General features: G+C 39.6%; 3 protein-coding genes across 3 annotated transcripts; 1 reads left to right on the top strand and 2 right to left on the bottom strand.

The window, feature by feature from the left end:
- Positions 1-347: 347 nt before the first annotated feature.
- On the bottom strand, positions 348-6947 carry tpte (transmembrane phosphatase with tensin homology). Its single transcript, XM_083927512.1, has 19 exons — positions 6721-6947; positions 5822-5912; positions 5617-5697; positions 5486-5533; positions 5244-5405; positions 4703-4822; positions 3826-3925; positions 3634-3697; positions 3469-3533; positions 3204-3264; positions 3032-3113; positions 2119-2207; positions 1921-1982; positions 1754-1834; positions 1347-1452; positions 1142-1239; positions 954-1049; positions 789-859; positions 348-703 (listed from the first exon to the last, which is right to left on the bottom strand). The coding sequence occupies exons 1-19, from the start codon at positions 6773-6775 to the stop codon at positions 601-603; spliced, it is 1635 nt and encodes a 544-aa protein (XP_083783638.1). The 5' UTR covers positions 6776-6947; the 3' UTR covers positions 348-600.
- A 2220-nt stretch (positions 6948-9167) lies between these two features.
- Positions 9168-13091, top strand: fgl1b (fibrinogen like 1B). The gene is made up of 9 exons (XM_083927611.1): positions 9168-9258; positions 9350-9448; positions 9723-9978; positions 10154-10313; positions 10471-10568; positions 10690-10778; positions 11379-11504; positions 11616-11680; positions 12247-13091. The coding sequence occupies exons 1-9, from the start codon at positions 9253-9255 to the stop codon at positions 12425-12427; spliced, it is 1080 nt and encodes a 359-aa protein (XP_083783737.1). The 5' UTR covers positions 9168-9252; the 3' UTR covers positions 12428-13091.
- thsd1 (thrombospondin, type I, domain containing 1) lies at positions 13084-20427 on the bottom strand. The gene is made up of 8 exons (XM_083927610.1): positions 20362-20427; positions 19185-19309; positions 17806-18200; positions 17055-17715; positions 15873-16034; positions 14626-15034; positions 13983-14523; positions 13084-13880 (listed from the first exon to the last, which is right to left on the bottom strand). Exons 2-8 carry the CDS (start codon positions 19234-19236, stop codon positions 13239-13241), a joined length of 2862 nt encoding a protein of 953 aa, XP_083783736.1. The 5' UTR covers positions 19237-19309; positions 20362-20427; the 3' UTR covers positions 13084-13238.
- Positions 20428-21218: the final 791 nt, after the last annotated feature.

A 21218-nucleotide genomic window follows, 5' to 3' on the forward strand; every position in this document is an offset into this window, starting at 1 on the left:
TGCTGTGAGGGAAAAATATTGAATATAAATTAAAAAGTGATTTTTTTTTTTTTTTTGTGACAGTACATTAATGAAATTAGTGAACGCCTAGTCTGAATCACTGGATGTAAACTGTCTGGATAAAGCCTGCCATTGGCCGCCTAATTCAGCAGTTTTTCTGTTTTGCAAGGGCACCATCACTGCAGCCGGGGCTTAGCGCCACCCAACATCTTTTGGCCTTTCAGAACTAGTTTCCTCAGGTGCAAGTGTTTCTCATTTTAAGTTCTATTTTAGGACACCACACATACAGAGATCAAGTGAATCGCTGGAAGACACATTTTAATGGTAATTCTTTACATATCCCTCCATTTATAAATTTCAGTTTAAGTGCTACGACTCAACAGAGCAACACTGCAGTACAGGATTTGATCCAGTGGAGGACTCTACTGCCCTCAAGATGATACAACATTTGAACATAAGTAATGTCATGCCTCTCTTCAATTTTAACACTGAACTCTCATTCATTTATTGAGTCAGTGTTCAATCTACTAATTTCTGCTTACTATTCATCGTGAAATGTACATCTGTAACAAGCCATTTAATCTTTTTAAAGGGCTTTTATTATGGTTCTGAGAAGGACATTGTGACACCAAAGTCCTCCTTGTACAGGTTCCAGGTCTTTGGTTTGTGTGGGTTGTCCAACTCTTCTCTGGGTAGAAACAGTCTGTGGAGAGTTACACAGTTCAGTCAGTACTAATGTCAAAAGCTACTTGGCAAGAGCCACATAAATAATTGCACCGGAAACATACTTGTTGTCCTCTACGAAGGAGGTATTGAACCAGAAGTAGAATGGAACATCTTCGTACCCTTTTGGCAGACCCTAAAGGGGAATGGTGGACATAAAAGATAAGTGAATCATGGGACATTCAGGCACCAGCTTTATGTAGTTCGAAGGTGTAAATGCAACAACTCACAGCACTTGATTCAAACATGACCTTCACATCTCCTTCAACCACAGGCCCATTCTGTAGGCTGATGACTACTGCATTATTGCCTACATCAGGAAATACCTAAAAAAAAAAAATAGAAAAAAAATTCACACATTCAACAAATTGTCGATGAGCATGACTTGATATGTGCATGTGCAGTTTGTGAGGCTTACTGTGCAGTTCTCCTGTTTGGCACACACGCATTGACATACCAGCTCTTTCTTCACAATTATCTTCACCTTGAGATCACTGCCATCACCTTTACCCACACCTGGGTGAGAGCAAAAAAAACAAACACACACATTAATGCAGGCACAAAGAGATATGTAAAAGATAAAGTTACATAATGGAGTGCGCTGCTGGTTTGTTGTGTTTTACCTGCTATGGAGTGGATGCGAATGCTCTTGATCATGAGGCTTTTAGGTGGAGGCAGCTGTCTGTTGAACTTGTTCTTCATGATCTCGTAATACCCAACGTACCGGCTCTGAGGTTCACACAGACAACAGATCTAAGACTTCTTCACGCAATGATTCAGTGTCTGAGGTTTTATGAGGGAGACTCATTTCCTTAGCTGACAATTCATTCAAACCGTCTTAAACCGTCAAGAATAATTATGATCTTATAGCAAATCAGTGTGGTAAATGTATGAAACATACTGTATGTCCATAATACAATAAAACACACATATACAGTATATATACACTGTATGCTACAGTATATATGTATGGTAAATGATCATACTGCTAGGGATTGCAGTATTTGCCTTTATTATTATCTGTTCTTACCTGAGAAGGAGTCTCCACTCCCTGAAACTTGGAGCTCCGACTCTTGTCCGTCCTCCTCTCACCAAAATACTCCAGACTGTCCTGGTGGACAAACAGCACTGAATGTGAGGCAACGTTTAGACATTTGCTAATTCATCAACCCTTGCTTGGAGAAATCTTATACGCACCTGTGCACTTTCAAACTGGTCACTGTCAATAAACCAGGTGCACACCATAGTACCTGTGCGTCCTGTAAATGAGAACAGAGGGTAAACTAAGAGTGAAAGTAACATATTTTCAACAACCGCACACCAAACACATGTCTTGGTTCAACTCAAATAATTCCCTAAATAATAATAAAAACAAGTTGGGATCTTTGACATCACCTTTCCCTCCTTTACAGTGAATAGCGATGATGTTTTTGGGATCAGCAGACATCCACTCCCTCACGTTTGCTGTGTATTTTAACATGTCCCTGAGACAGAGAGTAGAACACACAATAAAAAGTCATTGTGATAAGTGGGGCAAACTACTGTACGTGCGGGTGCTGGAAATCCTTGAAAACACTTGAATTTTGAAGTGCTTGAAACTGCTTGACATGTTATGTTATATGGGATGGCATATATTATATAACACAAAGAAAGTAAGATCTGCTTATTTGAGTGACTGATAACGGCATTTTCTGACAATTTTGCATGTTATTGTATTGTACTTTATACAAATATGTAGTTTACCACTGCTGTAAGGTGCTGGAAAAGCATGAAAATGCACCTGGAAAAGTGCTTGAATTTGACTTTGGAAAAGGTGCATGAACCTAAATTATTTTTATTCTGTGCCTTAGTGTAAATTTAAAAATATTTTTATATATATATTTATATACAATAAATATTGTTCCTGTAATCCTTATTTTTACATTTCCCTGTGTTTATATTGTTCAGATTTTTTCTATATTTCTACAATTTATTGTTTCTTAGTATTGCTTTTTCAATGTTTATTATCCACTTGCTGCACTATTAAGGAAATGTCCCCTTTGTGGGACTAGTAAAGGAATAACTTATCTTACATCCTGTTTCTATATGTTCATAATACTTTATAGAAATATTTGTAGTCAGTATACGTGCCTTGAAAAACAATAGCGATAGTGCCTTTTGAAAAAAAGATAAGATAAACTTTATTCAAGTGTCATTTACAGGGATTATGGTTGTGTCAATGTCTAAAGTGCTTCAGTATACAACAAATAAAAGGGGGAGGTGAAACAAATAAAAGACATCACGATTCTCAATAGAAAATGTTACTCACTCCAACGAGGGGACGTTGTGGTCATCAATGAACACCCGTTCAACCTTGTAGTGGAAGAACTGGGGATCGTAGCCTTTCTCACCTGGAAACAAAAGACGATGTTGACATGGTTTCGTGTAATTCTGCATAAAAGGGAATGCAATACATGTGACGAGAGGAGGGGCCAACTTACTGCACAGGTTGTAAACTTTGTAGTGGCCTTCGTGTTTAGTGTCCAGGAACCTCGCCACCTCCTGTACAGAAAGCGAGAAGGACTAGTTTAAAAGACCTGTGGAGGTGTGTATACTTTAGAAGTGCGTGGGTCTACTTTATATTGGGGCATCCTTGGAAAAATTGTGCATATAAATGGGCTTAATTTTGAAATTGATGAATTGTGACATTAATTAGATTAAACTAAAGTAAGAGATGCATGAACCAAGGTTGTGTCAGAATTATACCCTGATTGGATTCCTGTAGAAGGACTGCTTCCCAGAGGAGGGAAAAGACATGGCGATGACACGGTCTAGAGAAGTAGGTAGAGATGCAAACAAATGTTCAACTTCTTATATTCTGACACGCATTAATGTTTTTTTGTCTTGTGTTATACAGCATGTAACAACTACCTGTGACATAGGTAAGGTCGAGGTCAAATCCGTCCTTTTGATAACGCCGCTTGTTCTCAGAAACCTGAGAAAAAGGACAAGTCAATGATCAGGAAGTAGTAGATCTCTCTTGAGGTACACCCTAATTCTAAACAGTTGCACTTTACTAAATGAGGTATTCAGCTGTCTATGCATCCATGATGATGACCTTACCATCCTCCTGGTGACCTTCTCCAGCTCTTTCCTCTGAGCCGCCAGTCTGAAAACCCTCACCAGGATTATTATTCTCAGGAAACGGAAAAACGTCACCACCCTGATGAAGAATGAGAGAAAAGAAATTTACGTGTGAATCACCATCTGTGTCTAATATGTATATAAATGTAGTCAATTTATTTATTTTTTATTTGAACAATAGTCAACATATAAATGCTGTTGCATATAATGAACTCAATTTTATAACAATACTAAGGTAAATGGCACTCGACCTACTGTAGGGTGACATTGGGGTTAATCATGTTTGAAATCAATATTACATAACAAATCAGTGTTTTAATATATGAAAGAAAGCACAAAATGTTAATTTTGTGTTGATGTTCACTGCAATGATTGTTCAGTTGTTTTTTGTTTTTTTTTGTTTTTTTTTGGGGGGGGGGGTAGTTAAAGGGTCTCCACCTTGGCTTTTTAAAAACATAATATTCTTAAAAGGCCCTACACACCCACACAGGGGTTTTCAATCACCCTGGCTGATTTGCAGATGCAAAAATACCAACAGGAGAGTGAGGGAGATGTTAATTAGGTAGTTTGTACACAGACCTGAGAAGAGATCTAATCAGGCGACATAAGTGAAGACACTTGTGTGGGTGGACTGTGAGTGTGTGGACTATTAAAAAAAAAAAAAGCAATTTAAAGATCATTACAAATGAATCCACCATTATACCCAAATTAAAAAATCCCTCCAGACCCTGCAGCACTTCCACATACTATATATATGCACTACAAACGAACCAAATGTCTGACAAAACTGTATGTGCCATTTCTACTAATATAACATGTCATGTCGACTGGGAAGGCAGGGGAATGCAGCAGGTACCTGGGGATGAGACTGGCTCCTGACAGGTCACTGAAGGTGTAGATCATGGTCACCACCAGCGTGACTACAACAACACAGGCGTCTATGATGTTCAGCTTGGAGCTGAAGTAAACTTTGAACCTAAAAAGACACATGAGAAAATGAAAACATGCTGCTGGGAAAACTGTCCAAACATGCAACAAATGTGTGTTTCTGAATCTAACAGTACTGTAGTATAAAGTATTTATCCAGTACTAGTACCCTGAGTCGTTATGTTTCACAAGGACCAGGACCATACATGCCATACATTTCCTGTCCAACTTCCTCTTCATAACTTCCTGTTTAACAGCTAATCACTCTTGATTTCTGCTGACATGGAACTCTGGGAAACTTTGCTTTCCCTTAAACATTTCTTGTTCTCACATTTAATAGCTAATATTGGTTACAGTGTAGAATATATGGCAATCTTTTTACAACAACACCACAACTAGTGCCTGAATGAATCCCCCTAGAGGCTTTACTTCTGCACCACTGCACACAAAGACCTCCCTTTCTCACTCACCCTTCCACATAAACCCGCAGGAAAATGTCAGCGAGAAAGAAGAAGGAGATGGTGAGGGACACCGCCTCTAAGGCATCTCCGACATCTCTGCTCCTGGCTGGCAGGGATATGTCCACAATCACCAGCACAAAGTCCACTAGAATCAGTATCACTCCAAATATACTGAAGAAAAAGAAAGAAATTTCAGCGTCATCAAATGCAGCATTGTCCTCCAAAAGGAATTCCAAAAAAAACACACTCACCGAAATCCAAAGGACATGACAAAAGGTGTTATCTTCTTTCGGATATTGCTGCAAAGGAGAAAAGCAAATAATGCTTGCATGTAAATATACCTTTGAATTAAAATTGTTGTGTCCAAGTGCTATAAACTTACTGGTACATTGTGTCTGGTACCACACTCTCATCCTTCCCGTCGTCAATCTCCACTTTAGCATCCTCCATCTTTGCAATGTTTCTATTAGATAGAGATAACGAAAAAGATATACGATTTTTCACAAAACAAAACAAAATCTGAAATCACACAACACCTTGCAGAAACAAAAACACCACTGCAACAGTTCAAACATTACATTTCTCACCCATTTACACCTGAATCAGACCCTGGGTTGAAATAGACAGAGGACATGATGTGTGCGTCTTCCTTCTTGCTTTGCTCTGGACGTGTAGTCTCTGCGTTAGAAAACAAGAACACTGTTGCTGCAAAGTTACAATGTAAAAAAAAAAGACAAGTTAGAGGACATCAAGTCTGTGCCATGTCCTGAAATAAAATACTGTATCTCTTTTCACATAAACCCACAAACAAGTAAGACAAACACGTGGAACTTCTAATCGGCAGTGCATTAATGCTTCCTAGAGCCAACCACATAGCAAACAGTTCTGATTAGAAGTTGATTCAAAAACAAACGAGCAAGAAATTTACAAAAAAAGAAAAAGAAAGACTTAAGTATCCAGAATTCATTATAGTCATGGCAAGGCAAGTTTATTTGTATAGCACCTTTCAACAACAGGGTGATTCCAAGAAGTGCTTTACATGAAACATTAAAATCAGTGGAAATAAACACACATATAAAATGACATTTAGATATGAAAATGGCATTCACATAAAAAATAATTACAAAAAAATAAAAACAAGCAGATAAAATTATTAAAAAAAAATAAATAAAACCAAGAATATCAAGGGAAACGAAGTAGCAGTGCAGTATTCATGAGCAAATGATAAATTGATTTGGAAAGGCAGCTGCAAACAGAGAAGTGAGGAGCTGAGAGTTGCAGCACACCTTATAACCTCTAAGAACAATGAAAGAGACAGCTTTAGATTCAACTACACAAACCACCACCACCAGCAGCAGCAGCTCCTCTGGTCCAAAGCACCTTCCCAAGTCCCCCCTCTTCTCCCTGGACTGTTTGTTTTTAAACCCCGTTGAAAGTAAAAGAACAAAAAAACAAACAAAACTAAACTCCGTAAACCGCCTCTTACCGTTGGGACTGTCATTCGTGAAATTATACGAGAGTTTGTCTTGTGACTTCTTCATGTGAGGACAACGGAAGACGGTTCAAAGGTTAACCGGGTCGGTTTTCTTTCTTCTGTCCATCCACCAGCGCTATTCCTCTTCGTTTTGTGTTTTTGCAAACGTAGCGGTTTTGGAACTTCCTGGAGCTCAGTGGAAAAAAAACCGCTCAGCCCTGTTTTTCTTCTTCGTTGCTCATCTCTCCTTCACGGAACCACTTTCACACCAAAACGGGCTGAGTCCGTAACCTTACCTTCTTGTACAGAACCTGTTTTTTAAAGCGCTACCTTAAGCGTGAGCTTCAAAAGTTAGCAACAGCCGTCTCACATCTCCCTCCTCTCTGTAACATCTGGTTTGAATTAAAAACGCATTCTCAAACCCATGCCCCGGTCAAAGACGGTCTGAAACGGGTCCCGGTGAAAGGTATGAGGGTGTAACGGCACAACTCGACAGCTGTGCGTTTGGGTTTCTGCAAAATGTTTCAAAAAATATATTTATCAGATAAAAATGTGAAAGCATTAGAAGGGATTTGGCAAAATGAAAGGCACAGGTTAAATTACAGTTAAAAGACACTTTATTATTTTATTTTATTTAGTCAATTTATTGAATATGTTAAAATAATACATACACAAAAAATGTATTTAACACGAAAAAAACAATAAACAACTCAGATAATATCGTTCATGTTCAAAATTGGTAAGAAGAAGTTCTGGTCCTAGCCCTTCTTATTGAATAATTTATTTATCAGTTAAAAATGTGAAACCATTAGATGGGATTTGGCAAAATGAAAGGCACAGGTTAAATTACAGTTAAAAGACACTTTATACTTTCCTATAGAACTAGAACAAAAAGATGGGAACAAATGAACCCAAAAACTGTTAAACAGTCCAACAACAAGAAACATACAGAAAATCACTGGTCAATCTCATAACTACCTGACTAAGTACAGTTTAGTTTTTTAACTGTTTACATTAATATTTTCTGTAACATCGATGTAGATCAATCGGGATAACTACTGTCACTGTGTCATGACCATAAAAATGTAAACTGTTATTTATAAACTGGATTTTACCACTAACTACAAACTTACACAAGAGGGAGCCATATCTACAGCACACGGTAAGCACAATTCTGCTTTGTTTCATATAATTGTGAATTGAATATATTTGAGTCTTGACTGTTGGTTATAAAATTATGAATTTCAGGATTTCTTTTCATCACCCCCCATATTATTTTATTCTTTTTACTCTGGTTGCTGTTGCTATAGCTACTGCAAGTACAACCCCTGGCTTTTTTTGCATTTGCACTCTAATAGCCTAAAGTGATCATCTCTATTATAATAGCAGTTATCACTTTCTTTATTCTATGTTCTGCATTGCTTGTTATAATTTTCCTAATGTTTCTTTTTCTCTTAATGTCAAATTGATAGAGGAGATTATTAGAAGGGGCCTAGAGAGTGAGAAACTTACCTACTTTAAAATGATAGCCTATGATGCACTGTGGTCCGAGTGGGACATCCTTCTTTTCAAATAGAATTTGATTATTTGGAAAATAAAATGATAGTAAAATCCAACAAAGAACAATGAATTTAGCTCAGTATTAAAGTCAAGCTTTTGATACTTTTATGTACTGTCAAAAGAAATGTTATTGCTTATTACTATTTTCACAGATAATTCTGTCTTACCTTTGAAACTTGTATTAAACTTCAGCCATTCTGTCACTATTGGAGGTTTATGTGATATTTCTCATGTATAAAACAAATATATTTAAATCTGACAGGAGTGCAAATTACATTTTATTGACTGTACTTCACGTCACTGTAGATTGACATTCTTGAGCAAGCTGTATAAACTTTAAAACAATGCAAAAATAGGTAAAATGTCCTTTGTTGCAACGGTTGTCATAGAAATGGAGACCTTAGTGGCAAGGATCAGCAAATAAAGTTGTTACAACTATATATTCCTGAGTTTGACGTCATTGCGTCTATTAAAACAAAAGTTATGATATTTGATTTGCTTTTAAGGGCAAATTAGCATAATTTGTGGGGACCATATAACTTGTTTATATTTCAGCCTCAGGACCACGATGTCCCACCCAAACCATAGTACATCATACCTAAAAATATAGACATCAGGCTATCGTTTTATGGTACTGGACAAATTATGTGGAGAGTCAGCTACAACACAAACTTTTCAGGGTTTCTTCTAAACTATTGATGAAAACACTGTGTCCTTTGCTAGAACACAAATCTACAATTCAAGCATAAGAATACACAGATCTCAAAATTAGCTTGTTTACCAAAAAAAAGAAAGAAAAAGGAAGAAAAAAGGACAGTAATTTGTCAGTGCATCAAACTGGCTCAGTTCACTCTTTGGCAAGGTTGGTTGAGTCTGGATCCTCTAATGTGGACCATGCAGAACCGGCCCAGTCTATAAATAATGCTGACACATTTTTAGAAGAAAAGAACACTGAATCTGGACAACAAGGCGAGACATCGTGAAATGAAGGTAGGCTTGTGGTGCGGAGTTTTGAAGAAAGTTTGAAGAATTGTAGCATCTGTTTATTCTTCAGTCTTTAATATTGTTTGTTTGATTTCAGATTGATATGGCAGCAAGGGATTTTTACACAGAAACCATGCCAGTGTTGCTGTTGTTGACTCTGGTGTGTCCACCCATGGCCTCTTCTTCACCGTTGTCAGTATGTGGCTTATCTTACTCTTTAAAGGCTTCAGGATCTTTGTTTTTGTATTGACATTTAAAATGAAAAACATGTTTCAAAAAGCATAAATTACTGACAGGGCTTTTAAAGAATTCCTAGAGAGTCCAAAAAATCCACATAAAAAAAACTACCCCTAAAAGATCAGAATCATAGATGCCTGCAGATGTGACCTTCTTCTCTGGGTATCAGTATAGTATTAAAACAAGGGTAGAAATGTTATGCATAACTTGAAATTGGTTTTCCCTCATTGAAGGCAGTGGATTCATGTGGGCCTGAAGTTGCATCTCTCAAGCGCAGCATAAGGAAACTGGAGAATAAACTCTTGATCGGGACTTGGCAGGTCGAGCACCTGCAGATGCACAAATACTTCCGGCCCCTTCAACCTGCTGTGTCTAACGCTAAACCTGAAACTGACGCAGACCCTGGTGTAACCCACAACAGCAGTGGGAGATTAGACAGCTCTGGTGTGACGCTTCCACCAGCAGGCAGTTTAATTGTCCACGACAAAGGTATGAAAAGCTCACATCATATCAAATTGAAGTTTAGGGCTGTGTAATGTACAGAGCTCACTGTGCGTGAACGGATTATAGGTCCTTAATATGCAGCATAAAGTATATTATGAGGTACAATAGCAAGGGTTATAATCAGCAACCTTTAAGATCTTTTAAATTGCTATCTTCCCAGACTGTTCTGAGCTTTTTGACAGATTGAGACCATCAAGTGGTTTCTACCGCATTCGACCCAAACTAGACCGGGAACCTATTTTGGCCTACTGTGACATGGAGGATGGAGGAGGGTGGACAGTGTTTCAAAGACGTCGGCATGGAAAAGTTGACTTCAACAGGTATTTAAGCAGAGAAAGTAGTCCATGTTCAGTTTGTGGGAAAATTGTCTAAGTCAAATCCGTGCAAACCCATAGAGCATCAGATTACAGTAGGTGCTGATAGAGTTTACACTACTGTTTCTTGTGAGGTGAAATGTCTGACTAATTTTCATTTTAGAGACTGGGTGGACTACAGAGACGGCTTTGGTGACTTCAAACTTTGGAATGATGAGTTTTGGTTGGGGAATGAGCACATGTATTCGCTACTCTCAAAGGGTCAGAAGTTGTTAATAATCCAGTTTAATTTTTTAATAATAAAAGTATTCTCTTAAAAGCATCTTATTTTCTGGTTGGTTAGCTGCTTTCTTCTTTTTTGGCCTATCTCTTTGCCCTGAAGGAAATAACCTGGTGAAAATAGATCTAATGGACTGGGATGGAAAGAGAAGTCACGCATTTTACGAAAACTTCAGGATCACTGATGAGGCTGTAAGATAAACAATTTCTCAGTTCCAGGTCTCAGAAATAAGTGCGATTGATGTGGTGGAAGAAATACTCAGTTTTGACTTAAGTAAAAGTAGTAATACCACACTGTAGATATACTCCTTTGAAGTCCTACATTCAAAATGTAACTTAGGTACAAGTACAAAAGGAAAAGCATCAAAATGTACTTAAAGTACAAAAAGTAGTGCCCATTATGCAAAATGGCCAATTTCAGAATATTTGATTACCATTATTGAGAGATTTGTGTAAATATCACTTTAATGTTGCAGGGTAGGTTAAGGTAGGGCTAATTTAATTTACTTTATATACTGCCAGATAGCCTAATCTAAAACAATATGCTATTTCATTTGTTGATAGTATTTTGTATTAATACTCTTAATCTGTGAAGTAACTAGTAACTAAAGTTACCAGATAAATGTAGTGGAGTAAAAAGTACAATATTTCTTTGTAGAAGTATAAAGTAAGCAATTACTCAAGTTAAGTACTGTACAAGTACCTCCAAATAGTACTTGAGTAATTGTACTTAGTTACTTCCCACCACTGGAAATTGCTAACAAACATCATTTGCCCAAATGCCTATTCCAGACCAAGTATCGTCTCCAGTATGGGCCATATAGTGGGCAAGCTGGAGATGCACTGACTGGTGGTGGCGGGATGGTAGAGCAGTGGTCTGCTTGCCTCAGTGGCATGCAGTTCAGCACCAGAGACCAGGTTAGTCGTCTATCCCCTTTTCCCCCATTATATCATTTATGATGCTAATAAATTTAAGATGATCGACAATATGCAGCTGATTGCACTGATGATGGTGATGGTCATTGACAGGACAATGACCGCTACCTTCAGGGCAGCTGTGCTCAGGAGAATAAGGCGGGTTGGTGGTTTAACAGGTGAGACCTTTATTTTGTGTATCACTATTGACTTTTCTGGATATAAAGTTTGTGTTTCTGTACTGGACTTTCTTTTGCCAGTACTGGTCAAGCTAAGAATCAGAATTTCTTTATTGTCATAGCACCACGAAATTTAAATGTCAAACCCAAATGATGCGATTCACGACAACAATTTTAAATATATAAAAAGGTAATATATACAGTATAATAAGAAAATAATTACAGATAAAGAAAAATAGCAGCTGTGGTGTTCCATATTGCACAGTAGTGTTGTACTGGTAATTAGGATAGTGCAAATGGGTAAGTACAGTCAGGAGGTTTTAAAGGTGCTTTTGAGTTAAGAACCATTAAGTTGAATGTGAATGTATTATTTCTTATTTTGCATTGTTCCGTTCACGTGTATGGCTTTGGGCTGTTCTCTTTTTAAGGACACAGTTTTGTGTTTGAACACACTTCTTCATGTGTAGCACATTTATTTATTAAAAACAACAAAAAAAACAGTTGATTTACTTTAATTCTGGAAAATGCAACATCCTTGACATTGTGTACTAACCTTCTATCTACAGATGTCATGCTGCCAACCTAAATGGGAAGTTCTACCGCACAGGAAAGTACAAGGGCCAGCATGACAATGGTGTGGTGTGGGGGACCTGGAAAGGCCTATGGTATTCCCTTAGACACGCCACCATGAAGGTGCGGCCTCTGGTTTTCTTGGATGCGATGGGAAGTGGAGCAGGTGAAATGTAAAAACATCAGGCTTCATTTCCCCTAGTGTGATTTTGAATGAGGCCAAAGACTAATGTCACATTTCAATTCTTTGTATTTGAACTTCTGCCTTGACTTCATCTTTTGAAAGCATTATAAAATGTTGGTAGTACAGTATCATCTGTTTTCCAGTAAGTACTACTTTCTATGATGTGTATGATATTACTCAAACAATAAACAAACAGCATCTCAGCCGTAACGCCTACTTGACTGTCCTCAAACATATTTACAACTGCATACTGTTGTTCTAACTGGTGCATTCAGCAGAAAACCCATGAACAATGCTTGGCATTTACTTATGTCACATATAGAAAAGTGTTCCTAATCAGCAAACCACATTGTAGTGAGAATGTTTCACAAGACAATACAGTTGTGCACCGTGGGACTTCACAGCATGATAAAGACAGCCCATTCAGCAGTGTAGAACAAGAGGACCAACCTGTCTTCAGTAGTGTTTTGAATACTGACATTGATAGGGCACGTGTTTAACAGTGCACATGACAGAGGTACAATACCACATACAAATAAACATAAAAAGTAATTCTGAAGTTAAAAAAAAAGTTTAAAAACAGTTTTAAAAAATGCAATGGAAAACTTTACTTAACTTAAATATATTTTCAGAAAACAAACAAATAATACATGTTTTGCTCTTGTTCTCATTGATAAAAATATTTCCTAAATCTTTAACATACAATGGAATCTTCACTGATATGTGATTCCCCGATGTAGCAGAGGATTTAGGTTAGGAATAAAATGTGACGGCAATTCCCTCCTGGTGTAGTGCTACAAACCTCTACTCCCTTTCCCCTACATATGCTGAAGACAGATCCAGGTCCAGCATCCTCTGCTCTGCCTCGCTCAGTCTGTAGGGCGAGCCACCGCTGTTGCTGTAGCCTCCAGACATTGGCAGAGAGTGGCAGCGACCTTTCCTCTGCTCCGAGGGCGACACACTAAAGGTGGAGCTGCGCTGCCGTCCCTTGACCCCGGTACACGACTGAGCCTCCTTTAATTTCCTGGCCAAGATGTTCCTCTGGATTGGTGAAGGGCCGCGGCGGTTCCAGTTCTGCTCAGCGCGCTCTGCCCGATTCACACACAGGCTGGCAGGCCCTGTGGCTGGACCCCCGATCCCTGAGATTCCCTCTCCTCCACCTCCAGTCTCACCACTCCTTAGCCTTTCCCCGGTGCCACTGATGTCTGCTTTAGCATGTTTGTCAGAGGCTGATATGCTGTTTGTGTTGGTTCCTGTGTGTTTGAGTTCACTGTTGTGAGAAGGAGCAGCTGTCTCTATCCAGGGCTTCTTCTGGTCATTTCTCTGGAGTCTAAATTTAGCCCAATCTGGGGTCCCGTGTTCTGGAATGGGGTAGGAGCTGTAGGGCTGCCTCTCCCATCCTCCTTTATTCCAACAACTTCCTTCAGGAAGGGTCCGAGATCCCACCTGAAAAGGACAAAGTATAATCTCTGTCAATGAAAAAGGCTTACACAACTACAAAACTACACAGATAAATAGTGAGCCTATGAATAGAGCTGGACAGAAGACCTGGGTCATGCTCCTTTCTCTGAACTGTCTGGTGTGTACAGAGGATAGAGGTTGGGGTTTGGTGTCATTAAAACTGGAGGTCCGGCGGAAATTAGGATTCTTATGAGAGGAGTTTCCCATCCCTGCGTCTCCTCCTCCTCCTCTGAAACCTGTTAACCCACTCCTCTCTACCATTTCCACCCAGTCAGCGGTGCGGTCACGCCATTTTGAGCTGCCCCCACTTGCATGAGCAGGGACAGAAGGACCTAAGACCAGCTCCACTCTGGGACTCAGTCTGTCCGTCGTGACCCTAGAAATCTGCGATGGTGTCTCACAGGGAACTGCAATACAAAACTGATTGTGGTTAGCGTTGTCCTGGAGGCCCAAAGGGAGTGTGGGATGAGCAAATCCAGTTGGTGTCGAAACGGGGGAGTTGGTGGGTGAAGCAGATGTCTCTACCACGGTGTCATGGACTGGGCTTGAAGAGACATGGTACAGCTGTGTTGCCTCCTTTAATCCCTTCTTCTTCATTTCTTTCAGCTGCTGCTGAGCCAATCGGTAGCTAGAGAGACAATTATATGTTATGTATAAGACTGGGGAGTGGCAGAATAAGTTTGACAATATGTTTTAGGTGTGATGAAAAAAAAACATATTCTAAACATACCCAAATATTGGTGGAAACATTTTGCAAGGGGACAGCCTTTCTGGGTCCTGCGAGAGAGGTAATACCAGGGTCTGTGAGAGAGGCTGGCTGCCCGGGGAAGGCATGTCTTTCTGGGCTACACCCATAGCCCCCGGTGGACCGTGGCCGTCAGACAGGCTGGGTCTTTGGAGGCTGTAGCCACAGATGGACGCCTCATCGGAGAGCTTGCGTCCTCCTGGGGAATGCATGGAGCCTCTGCGGACGGAGCTGCACTGAGGGGTCTTGCAAAGCTTCCGCCACAAAGTCACCACAACAGTAGCCAGAATCACAACCAGGCAGAGGGAGATGCCAGCCACCACGACTATGTTACCACCTAAGGGCGCGACTCCACTAGCCACAGGGGTTAGGGATGGAGAAGGAGCAGGCAACCCTGGGAAGAAAGGGAGGCACTTGTGTTAATATGTTAAATATGCTCCACAGAAAGAAAAGCAACGATACAAAATAGACAATATCACATTTGATTCTGTGGGGAAGAGGAGGAGCATCACCATGGGACTATGGTCGATGATTTTGTTTCTTGGTGCGATGATTCCTTCCTCCAATTAAATGTGTCGAAAATGAAAGACACAATAATCAGTTTCAAAAAGTTAAACCCTCTACAAAGCATCATTAATGGTGCTGGTTTTGAGTTGGTGCATATTTTTAAATACTATGGCATCGTTCTTGATAACAAACTGAAAAAAGAAAAGAAAAAGGTCCAAAAACACATTTTTTTCTGAGGAAAATGTGCTCTTTTGAGTTCTCCTCTAAGATGATGAGTCTTTTTTTACAGAAGCCTCATTGTCAGTCTTGGCGGACTAAGAGATATAAGGTTTCCTTCGTCCCTGCAGCGATTCATGTGTTTAATGGTACGGTAGATATAATTATTTTTTTATCTGTAGATTGCAAAATGCTAATTTGCACAAATTTCTTATTTGCTGAGATTGTTTATGGCACAGATTGCTTATTTGCACACAGTGCCTACATTGCTTACTTGAACTTATGCTGAATAACCTCCTACTGAACCACTCTGTAAATTATGTCCAGTTGTTTGTCGTTGTCTATCTGTGTTTTGTATTTTTTTGTTGTGTAACATCATGGCTGAAAACCAATTTGCCTGTAAGGGGCAATAAAGATACTTTTAAAAATGAGGAAATATGAGAACATGAAATTCTGCAGAAAATCAAGAGACGAGAGAAAAAGGGAAGGTAAGGGATGAGGAGACTGACCGACACAGTCCTCCAGCGAGCAGAGGGACTGTTCCTTCACCATGCCGGTGCACTGCATCCCTCCCACACCTGAGGGCAGCAAACACTCACGCACTCGTTCCCTCACCCCCTCTCCACAGCTCACACTGCACACACTCCATGGCAGCCAAGGGCCCCATGACTCTGCAGAAAAGACAGATAAAAATGTTAAATTGCAGATAAATCAATAAGTGTACAACATCCTGTGTTGTTAATGTCGATGCAATGCTGGGATCATGTTGAGGGAATAAAAGCTAATAGTAGTATAACAGTGTGCAGCTACATGGAGATACTATCATATCACATGACATCAGTTAACAAAGGGAGGACACAGCAACATAAGGAACTTTCTATAATGGAATGGGTTTCATTTAACTTAGTAAGTGGCCTGACATTAAGTGTGGCTTATATTTGTTGGTGTTGAAAATCATTATTTCTTATGAATGACTCAGTTGTGGTTATGTACACAACATAACAGAATCATTGGTTATGTACTGAGGCTGACACTTCAGTATGCTATGACATCATACACAGTGCAAGGGAAACTACAAAGGTGTATATACAGTAATGGTATGGCATGTAAGCTGCAGGCTACAATGCTATTTGCTCTTTGTCTGTCTATGCAGATAATGCGTGATATTTTCATGTGGTTGAGACATATAAGTTCATAGCGATTAGTGATGTGGTCTTTTCTTTCTCTTCTTAAAGTCTGACTTTAATTCATAATAATAACCTGATGAGACTGTCATCTCTCTTTTCTTGATGCGATGTTCAGTCTCTACAGGATATTGCTATTAATAAGTATAGAATGAGTGTGACAATGAGCCAGCAGACACAATACCAGGAACCGGAAAACCAATGCAGCTTAAAGGAATTCAGCCATCATTCATTTTAACTTTAACACCTGCACTTTTCCTATTTGACCAGTCAAAATGCCTTCTATGAAAACGCCCTCTTGCCTTCTCTTTAGTGAGGCCATTTCTAAAATAGTGACTGGATTTTATCGAACCATCAGATTTCGTTAATCTGGGAAAATGTGGATGAATAAAAGGTTCAAAGTTACTCTTTCCCCCCCTTAATATCCAGGTTTTATTGTGGAAATCGCAGTGTAAATGTATTTGTGGCGGCTTTCAAATGTGAATGTGTCGATTTATCAAATCTCACCTGAACTCCTGTGGACCACCAAACAGGTCTGTGCAGGACTAGGGGATCGGCTGAAGTTGAAAACAAAGCGAAAGCAGTACTTATTCCTTCCTGGGTAAAACACTGAACAGTTGAATTCTGTTTCATTCTCTCCCTGAGTCAGCCAGTTAAAGGCCAAGAGCGGTGAAGAGGGCTCCTCTGGTCCAAACCCCATCAGTGCTGTTCCACCTGCTTCCATCCCAGAGGAAACAGCAACCCCTCTTCCGACACCCACATCCTTATACAGCAATACTTTCCCATTGATGTGAGCACAAGGTGGGGTTATCAGTTTAACAGTCATAGTCCCTTCACAACCACTCCTGTATGCATTAGTGTTTTCCACCAGCAGTTTATAGGAGAAGATACGGGACAGGTAGAGAGGTCCAGAGCTCTTTACATCCTGTGTGACATGAGGAGACCGTAGAGCCACTCGTATAAAGTCTCTTTCTGTGAAGGGGAAGGCGCAGGATAACTCAACACTCTGGGAACGGAGGGGTTTGATTGAGTGTCGTGTACGGGCTTGGACCTTGTCGATGCTGTTTCGCCCTATCTGGTTGTACTCCATGTAGCTCACTTCTAGGAAGAGAGCCGAGTCAATGCCGCTTGAGCAAGCCTGAAAGTGCTCATTGGTGGATATCCCAACCTGGAGAAAGACCAAAGAAGACAAGTATGATCATCAGTCTGCAGAACAATAAACTTAGTGTGTAAAGTTGGAGATCTTTGTTTGTCTTGCCTGAAAAGATCCCGAGTGGTTTCCGGCCCTGTCCACAGCGATGTGAAAGGTGGGCCACTGCACCTGTAGTTCTGAACTCCACCACCAGGCAGTGCTCTCCATGCTACCGTTGTGCGTGCCATTAGGGCCAGAAATGGCAGAGGTGCTGGTCTGCCTCAGCAGGAACCGGAAAGTTCCAGCATACAGGAAGCAAGAGCAGTTGAACTCCACCCTACCGGCTGACTGGTTGGTGGGGAGAGTCCTGGTGAGAAGGGTGGTGTTGGTTTCAGTGTTGACCAGAGAGAGGGTTGCATTGCGGATGGTGCTGCTGTTGGATTTTGTGCTGAAGTCCACAAATACACTGGCGTTGCTAAGGGCAATGTGGAAGGAGGGCCAGATATTGAGCCCTGCAAAAGCTACAGGAAAGGATGCACACAGTGAGATAGGGGAATAAAGAGAAAATACTTTTTTTCTTCATGGATAAAATGTGGTCTCACAGATTTCCTTGTTATTTTTTCTTTGTCTATTCTTTTTAATCTACTTTTTGTATATGTGAATTTCCAATGCTCTTTTTTCAATGTGACATTGCAGGCTGCTATTGTTGTGCCATATTGTGTGTTTCTTGCTCACTTTACTGCAGTGATTCAATAACAGGACATTTTCTAGAATATATCCTAACATCTGTTTACGTGTGGAATCTTATAAGATGTCAAGTTGATGTTGGGAATGTATGGAAAGTGGAAATCACACTGGAACTGTCATTTTTACTTGACACACTTTTTAGAAACCAATCTGGGAGAAATCTGGCTTAATTGCTATGTAGTGTCACTTATTACAACATAATTGTGCATCATGATTCATGTACAATTATACAACAATAAATGAGGTTAGGCCTAATGATATTTTTCCCATGTCAAGTTCGATTTTAATGGCCGCACAGTCACAAGTTATGGAATTTGCACAGTACAACTAAATAATAAACTCATCTTTCAGCACAGATGATGGAGATCCAAAAAACAATTGATAGGCATCAGTGGTAGTAGAGCAGTAGTAAGTAAGCAATTTAAGCATTGAGTAATCCATTTAGTAATACCACTTACATGTGAGCTCTGAGTATATTATTACAATATTGGTACCCAGGGGAAAAATGAAAATGTTGTAGCACATTATTTTAAGAGCTATTGTGATGTGTAGTAGGTAAATCCTGTTGTGCAAACCCTTTACAAAGCAAAGAGGGTGTGGGAAAAGGAAGAGGCTGACCCTCCATTACCCCTGTCATTCCTCTGCATTTGCCTTCAGGCTGGTGCAGCCCATTTAAGTGTGCTTGATTGATCATATGAATTTAAAAAGCAATTATCCTTTCAAACATGTATACTATTGAGATGGTTTATGACACTCACCATATCCCATGAGCGCCAGCAGGAAGGGCAGCAGTGAGACAGCCTGTGGCATTCCGATGTCAGTGCCTCACTTTTCTCCTTCACCACATGACCGTCCTCTTCCACCATCCCTGACCTCTACAAATCTGAGGCAAATCACAAAATAAACAACAAATAATCCACAAGAAAGTTCAGCAGGCAAAAAGCAATTGTGCTTGAGGATGTTGTCTGACAGGAGAAGGCATGGGAGATGTAGTGCACTGATCTGAGGTATGAAAAACAGGAAGGCTAGAGCTGTGAACATGAATTTTCTGGGTTTACAGTGGCGTCTTCCTCTTCCTTCCATCTTCACAATGGGTAGGGTGAGCTGCCGTCGGTGCACAAGTGTAGTAGTTATTGCGCTTAATAAATATTTATGCGGTAGAGCCAAATCCTTGTTGTTTGGATGCTGGCAAAGTTTTCCTTACACACACAGTAGACACCTAGCTTTCTCAGAAACAAATCACAAACCTTTTTTGATTTTTCACTAGGTTGCTGAGATTTATATTTTACACAAATTCAGACTACATTGGTCTGCTTTGCATTAGCCATAGACTAATCACATGAGGTGGCAGTTACTAAAATCAATACATTTTAATGCATTGTAGCTGGATCTAAAAGTTTGCCAAAAATGTATTAGGTGAAGAGTTTAATACAGACAGAGTCAACTCCAGCCACATAGAGTATTTTTCTCCTTTATAACCTACACACCTCAAATAATCAAATAAAAATCTGTGCATAGGCCATAGTCATCGGAAAGACTGTATAGCTTATATATAATGATAATGTAACTTCCTTGAAATAGTTATAGCATTATCTGTCATGGTCAGCCATATTTCAAATGGCTATTTAATTCTTGTTGTTGGGTCTAATTTTACCAATACTATCACTTTGTAACTTTGTACGTAAAATGTGCTGTATTAAATAACCTTATTATTATTATTATTATTATTATTATTATTATTATTATTATTATTATTATTATCATCATCACCCTCTCAACAACAAATCTCAAACTAATACATTATTCTAACCCTGGGCTTTTAGCATAGGCCCACCTAGTGCTCCGTAGCCCTAAAGTTTACCATGGCTTTGGCACATATACTGCAGTGGTCATATCGTCATTGTTTTAGCCGGAAAATAAAGCTGTTGTACTCACATGTCTTGTTGACTCGGCACAGTGTTATTACTCTCCAATTTCCCAGCACACCAACCGACAACAACGTCCCCTCCGTCTGCTGGCTGCTATTCATTTCTACTGACTGATAAACCGCTGATAATACTTTCAGTGACAGTGTGGGGGGCGAGCGTTACAGAGCCGACAGAGCTCTACGGAAGCGCGCGCTGGTGTTCGGAGCGCGTGAGAGAGATCCGCTCAGTCACTTCACTGTCCACGGTAGCGCGTGTTGATATTATGTGCAACTGTAACTCACTATTTATTGACTCCCCAAATGTACAAACACAGTCAAGACGACGTTCTGTGACGCGTCTGTAAACAAACCAACAGGCTACTTTCTTTCAGAAAACAATCCAGAGATTTGTATGATTAAATGAGTAGGTCATCGACATATTAAATGATTCCGACCTTAATATAGCGTATTTACTTTCCATCAAACTCCTTTAATAGATACACAGCCTCTTCTCAAATGCCCTTTAAACAGATTTTAGCCTTATATGCTTGTATTTGATCCTTAAAATGCAAAATGAGGCAAAACAATTCACTGGTTTGAAAGTGGTTCTTACAATTGGCTTTAAAACATCTGTGATACAGTTGTTATACACACATATGTTTGATTTGTACAGTAGGGAAGATAGGGGTGGTTCAATCAATCAACTATTCAATAAATAAATAAATAAAAATAGGAAAAATGTAGGACTGTTGAGAGAGTTTGCAATGTTTTTTTTGTTTGCTTGTTGTTTTTTACTTATTTGTTGTTATGTGAGTCTTGACTGTGTCTTTGTGTGTTTATATGTATGTAAATGGGGGATAGAAATTTAAAAGCTATGCTTCATCCA

The sequence above is a fragment of the Echiichthys vipera genome, assembly GCF_963691815.1.
Source record: "Echiichthys vipera genome assembly, chromosome: 14".
In the NCBI taxonomy this organism is placed as follows: Eukaryota; Metazoa; Chordata; class Actinopteri; order Perciformes; family Trachinidae; genus Echiichthys; species Echiichthys vipera.

What these genes read in the sequence shown, in the direction of transcription:
- tpte (XM_083927512.1), bottom strand. Translation starts at nt 6,775, where the DNA reads ATGAAGAAGTCACAAGACAAACTCTCGTATAATTTCACGAATGACAGT. An exon ending in TCTGATTCAGGTGTAAATGG is followed by an intron (nt 5,698 to 5,821) that starts GTGAGAAATGTA and finishes TCTATCTAATAG; the next exon opens with AAACATTGCAAAGATGGAGG. An exon ending in TCGCATCCACTCCATAGCAG is followed by an intron (nt 1,240 to 1,346) that starts GTAAAACACAAC and finishes GCTCTCACCCAG; the next exon opens with GTGTGGGTAAAGGTGATGGC.
- fgl1b (XM_083927611.1), top strand. An exon ending in CCTCTTCTTCACCGTTGTCA is followed by an intron (nt 9,449 to 9,722) that starts GTATGTGGCTTA and finishes CCCTCATTGAAG; the next exon opens with GCAGTGGATTCATGTGGGCC. An exon ending in GGAAAAGTTGACTTCAACAG is followed by an intron (nt 10,314 to 10,470) that starts GTATTTAAGCAG and finishes TTTTCATTTTAG; the next exon opens with AGACTGGGTGGACTACAGAG.
- thsd1 (XM_083927610.1), bottom strand. Translation starts at nt 19,236, where the DNA reads ATGCCACAGGCTGTCTCACTGCTGCCCTTCCTGCTGGCGCTCATGGGA. An exon ending in GGTGGTCCACAGGAGTTCAG is followed by an intron (nt 16,035 to 17,054) that starts GTGAGATTTGAT and finishes TCTTTTCTGCAG; the next exon opens with AGTCATGGGGCCCTTGGCTG. An exon ending in CTCGCTGGAGGACTGTGTCG is followed by an intron (nt 15,035 to 15,872) that starts GTCAGTCTCCTC and finishes CTTTCTTCCCAG; the next exon opens with GGTTGCCTGCTCCTTCTCCA.